Source organism: Cryptomeria japonica, chromosome 9 (assembly GCF_030272615.1).
Source record: "Cryptomeria japonica chromosome 9, Sugi_1.0, whole genome shotgun sequence".
Classification (NCBI taxonomy): Eukaryota; Viridiplantae; Streptophyta; class Pinopsida; order Cupressales; family Cupressaceae; genus Cryptomeria; species Cryptomeria japonica.
In genome coordinates, this window is record NC_081413.1 from 74,685,174 (window position 1) to 74,691,173 (window position 6,000).

Here is a 6,000-nt window from a genome sequence, read left to right on the forward strand (position 1 = left end):
CTTTTAGAAGGATTAAATAATTTCACTTAAAGTAATAATGACTCACCATTCCTTTTATATATTTGCGTACTTTCTATTAGAAGTAACATAATTATAAAAAAGTTGTACTTTTAGGGTTCTCTAGATATTTAAAGTCCTTGAACTTCATCTCCACGTTTGAAACAAATTATGGTGATCTTACACTGCCTTTTCCAAATCTGTTTCTACCTCTTTGACAGTTATTATATGTATTACTATAGCTAATTCTTAATTTTTTCTTTAGAATTAACATCATGATTTTAAGTTCCTCCTCTATTGTATGTATTCTACCTTTGAAAAATTATTTTCTCTTTTCATATTATTTTTCTTAATTTAAATTTTTTATTCAGCTTCTTGTTATTGTTTGATGTAAATTGATATGCTTCATCAATAGAATAAATATTTGAAATACTCAATTATTCCTATATTTATCCTATTAAACCATCCATTAACATAACTTCTTCTTCATTAATCAAACATTATGACCTACGTTAATAGATAACTTATGATATTCCTCAATATATCCTTCAACATTTAGGTCTTTAGATTTTGAATTTTGTGATTTCTTTAATAAAATTAATGCATGAAATTTAAAAATAATTTATCTGTTACTTTTCTTACCATCCCATCTTATTTACTAATTTTAAAATTACTTATTATTTTAATCTCTAATTATTTTCCTGTACATGAGAATTTTTTTCAGCAAAATGCAATTGTATAATTATATTAATATAATAGAAGTTACATACTGAGTATTGCAGAAAAGAGCCTTATTTCAAAAAGGAACCAACTAAAAGTCAGAAATAGAGGCTTCCTCGCCCTCTATATAGCTATGGTAGACCAAGGAGATGGTGGGAGAACACCCAACCAGCCTGCAATATAGTGAATTAGGAGAAAACGTAAACACAAGACCCAAATAAAATGCACAGCCCAAAATAAACGTAATTACACGTAATTACGATAGAAGGAGAAAACATTGAAGCACAAAACATGATATTTCCACTTTTTCATTACAAAATTTTGTTTGTTACAGTTTAAATTAACATACTTAACATACTGAACAAAATATTCAAGATCAAAATTACACAAATAATGATTCAAATTCATTATAGTTTTCTTATAATTCTTGTGAGATATTTAAACATATTAATTTTTTTTATCCACTTTTAAATATAAATGACTCAAAATTCTCTATTTCAATACTCCTTTACATTACTTATTTTGATCAAAGTCTTACAATACCTATTATAATATCTTCTTTTATCATATCCAAACATACATGGAAATGTAGGTCATCATAGAGAACACTTTTTAATATTGATTTTTACTTCTCTACATCCTTCTATGTGGGATCTTTAGAACTATTATTAGTGACCTCAAAATTTGGCAATCTATAATTTTATTTTTTTTCTCAAGAATCTTCTATCCAACTCTCTTTTTCTTAAAAAATTATGGTATTCATATTTTATTAACATGATCTATTTTATCAATCATATGTCCTAACATATAAAATCTTTTAAGATCATCCAACAACAAATGCTAGCTACCTTTGATACCAAGTACTGTGGTAAATCTGATAAGTTCTATCTTATCATTATACAATGCTCAACAAATTTATTCTCATTATCAGAAATTTCATTCAATTCTATAAAACAATTAGAAATTAGAGAAAAAAACTATAAAAAAATATCATTCATTAAAGATCTATATTACAAGTTCTAGGAATCATCCTTGATAACATTAGATAAAAACAAATGATATCATTTAATATATATGTTTGTTCATAGATTTTATTATATTTATTTTGTTAACCATATCTTCTATATTGTACCTTTACCACTATTATATTCCATTTTGTGGAGTAATATCATACCTCTCACATATAGGAGATGATGTAATAGTTAATATAATGTACGTATCTACTAAGGTAAGGTTATTAGGTTTATCATCCCAAAAATATTAATTTCATTTGTATTGGTTTATTGATGTATATTTATTGGTATTTGTGTACTCTTATTCTCAATTAACTAGGAGTTTTTAAATATAATGTGATATTTTTTCTAGTACATATATATAGTTAAATAAAAATAAAACTTTATGATAGTTAGAAATACTTTCACAATGCAGAGATTTATATAGACGCATCACAACAAAAAACTAAACTAAAATGAAGAAAAGAAAATAAAATTATATTAAATTAGATACCAAGAAGACATAACTAAATTTTCAATTTTCCCACTAAAAAAGCGAGACAAAAAAAAAAAGACAAAAGACAAGAAAAAAGCCAACAACAAAAAAAAAAAAATAGTTGCGAAAAGATGAACTCTCCACTAGACATATGAAATTAAGAAGCTCAATTATATGTTACAATCTAAAACCAAGGCAACTGGAGGTTCCAATTCAGAATAGCTAGGGCTTTGAAATATTTTTTTATAATGATGATTGAAAAATTAATTGATGAATTTAATAACCTAGTCAACCCCATCATTAGTTTTTTATTATTACCCAACTTAACTACATGGTTCAATAATATTAGGTTCCACACTCAACATGAAGTGACGGGTTGGGGATCCATCATTCTAATTAAACTAGGTAAAAGCAACTATTAGGGATAAGGGATGAGGTTTCTTAGATGATAAAATGATCAGCCCTAAACACCAACACATGTAGAAACAAAAGGAAATAGAGACACATCACAAAATAAAAGGACATAAGAGGAAAAGTAAAAGAAAAGGGGCTCATATTTAGTCAATTAACCAATAGCATATGGGTGTGAGACACAACACTTCTTAGACCTCCTCCTCATTTGAAGAGAAATAATATTGCAATTTAATATATTGAAAATACACTATATTTTATTTAAGATATCTTTCTTTTTATTTTTTATAATTTTTTTTTTTCGAAAGAATGAACATGAGTTACTCCAATTCTACGTAAAATTGAAAACCCTTGGAAAAATGGCTTTAGGAAATATCATACTCATTGGAGTAATTTCACTCTAGGTTAACTTGTTGCTAAAATTATAAATTTTAGTTGTAGGTTTTATTTAATATATGTTGTATGAAATATTTGAAAAATATAAAATATATTTTATGTGTTTTCATTGTTTGTATTTTCAAATAATATTTTTATATGAAGATATTTTTTTTCTTTTTCAAATTTTAAACTTTATTTATAGTAATCCATAATGTTTCTATAATAATATATACCATTTCTATGTTGATTCATATGAATGTTATAGTGATTTGTACTATAACAATACTACGCTATATTTGAATATGTTGTTAGTGTGGAGATCTTACAAGTTTGATGTGAATATTTCATATTGTTTCAACTTTCAATTTCTAGAGAGATATCAATCTAGATTCTAAGATATTGTATTTATGGTTCTAATCATTTGTTGTACCACTTTGCCAAAGTTTCATAACATTATTTTTTTTATGAAATATTTAACAAAACAACATAAATGACTCCATATTATGTAGTATTTGACTTAAGGAAAAGTTTTGTAAGATTTTTATGATTGTTTATTTAAATTTACGAGATCATTTTATTTTTCTTTTAAGACATGAATATTTAATGAAACTTTGATTTCCATGCTTATTTTATTAAATTATAATAACTAAAAATAAAAATCATAAACAAGTTGTTATCAAGTAGCTTTTCTTATTATGTATTAGTTTTATATTGATTACACTTATTGTAATATTCCTATTTAGCATTAACCAAGTCTAGTTGATATTTGTCATTGTGGTATTTATAAAATCAACTTAAAATTTATCAATAACTACTACTTATCTTTGATTATAAAGTAAATGGCTTGCCACTAATTTTTTTTAATAATTTATTATTTTACATATCCCAATATCTTCATGTTCAAACCTAGTCCACATAGAGCTCTTAGTGATAAAGAGAAATTGGATTTATCTTGATTATGAGAATTCGATAAAAACTAGCTAACATTCTTACTAAGGACACTAGAAAAACTAATTTTTTTAGATTTATTTAATCATTGTAGATTTCTTATATTATATTTTTTTAACAAAAATGTATATATATTAGATTTTTACATAATCATATTTATTTTTATATATGTATAACATGTGTTGGCCTAGTGGTAAAGAACTTATACTCTTGAAGTAGAGGTCACAAGTTCAAATCCCACAAAGAAGATAGGGTATTTACACCTTATTGGCTTCAGTCCATTACCTAATAATAACAATATTTTATGTAATTTAGTTAATCAATGTCTTTTGTTTAATTTTTAAGTTAACAAATAGATAAAATGCATGTGGAAAATAAATTATTTATAAAATTATGCTTTTTTATACTAACTGTTTTTTGTTTTTCATGAAAAGTGTTACTAGAACAATTGAGAGATACAAGAGGACTTATACAAAAGGAAAAGAATGTGAAGAAAATACAAATTTGAACATAGAGGTATTTGTGTTTTAAATTTTATTTGATTAGAAATTGAATTTGTGTAAATTAATGTCTTTTGAAATATTCATTATGATTTTGTAAATGATATCTTAAATTTTGTAAATTTTAATTAAAGATTTGTTAGTCATAATACAATTTTTAAATTAATTGTAAATGTGTACTTTTAATAATGTAAATTAAAGTTATATTTTAAATGAATTATACATATTAGGTGAATTTATTTGATTATTTCCTTATCCATGAATTTAGAATCTCAAGGTGGAAGTCACAAAGTTGAGGCACCAAGTTGATATTTTAAATAATGAAAAAAGGTTTGTTTATTTTTTTACCATTATAAATGAAAATTTTCTTTTTAAATTCATTCAAATTAAAAAAACGTTTTAACTTAAAGTATATATTTAATATATTATTGTGTAATTTTCTGTTAAAATTTCATTCGGTATGTTTTAATTATTACTAATAAATTTTTGTTCAATATTAAATAGGAATTTAGAAGGAGAAAACATTTCATCTCTAGACATCAAGCAACTTAAACAACTCGAAATCTATCTTGAACAGGGGCTAGATAGAGTGCGATCAAACAAGGTAAAAAAGAGAATGTCATATATTTTTTTATATATAATTAAATTTAGAGTATAATAAATATAAACATCTATATATTTTAGATATATTTTAGAGAGAAATAAGTTATTAACATTTGGTTTATGATACCTTTTAAAACATCAAGGATAAAATGCTTCTTCAAGAGATTGAGGCAATACAAAAAAAGGTACAATACATTTTATCAAATAATCATAAACTTTTATACCTTCTTAATATAGTTTTATTTCTATAATGCTATTTAATCATGATTTCAAATAAATTTAAAATTAATAGAATTGATGAAAAATGTTATGTTTTTTCACAGAAGCAATTTCTACTATTTCAAAATCAATTACTCCATAACAAGGTACCATTTGCTTTTATATATTATAATTCTTTTATACATTAGTTTTGTTAGTTTAATTTCTAATTTTATATTTCTAGATTTACAGATATCACAATCTCAGAGTGCAAAATTTTCGAATGCATCGCATTACTCCAACAACTTCTTGCTTCAAATGGATCCCAATAGAACTACTATGAATGGGAATTTAATTGAGATAGTTCCTCAATATTCCCCAGAAGATTCAACTAGCACTCACACTGCTCTTCAGCTAGGAGGTGCACGTAACTAAGTTTAGCTACAATATATTTTATTTAAGGTAAGACTGTTACTCTAAATGTTTAATTTAATAAACATATTCTATATAAATGTATATATAAAAGTTGTTGTTAAATGATCTTTAAAACTCCAGATGGTAGAATATATAGATTAATAAATAGCATTGTATTATCAATTTTTTCTATGAATAGAATAATTTTATCAAAAATAAAATAGTAATGTTGCATGTAAATGAATAAAATTATATTATCAATTTAAATAAATTTAAAACAAAAATAAAGTTACTATTACAATATTCCAAACATAGATTATTTAAAAACAAAATAATAAACCTC

General features: G+C 23.9%; 1 protein-coding gene across 1 annotated transcript in view; it reads left to right on the plus strand.

Moving 5' to 3' along the window:
- Window positions 1-5,768, plus strand: part of LOC131030221 (agamous-like MADS-box protein AGL11) — a 28,868-nt gene extending 23,100 nt beyond the window's left edge. The window contains exons 3-8 of the mRNA XM_059211207.1: window positions 4,377-4,458; window positions 4,711-4,772; window positions 4,947-5,046; window positions 5,189-5,230; window positions 5,369-5,410; window positions 5,496-5,768. Of these exons, the coding sequence (XP_059067190.1) occupies window positions 4,377-4,458; window positions 4,711-4,772; window positions 4,947-5,046; window positions 5,189-5,230; window positions 5,369-5,410; window positions 5,496-5,678 (511 nt within the window). The 3' untranslated portion in view covers window positions 5,679-5,768. The remainder of the gene's footprint in view (window positions 1-4,376; window positions 4,459-4,710; window positions 4,773-4,946; window positions 5,047-5,188; window positions 5,231-5,368; window positions 5,411-5,495) is intronic.
- Window positions 5,769-6,000: the final 232 nt, after the last annotated feature.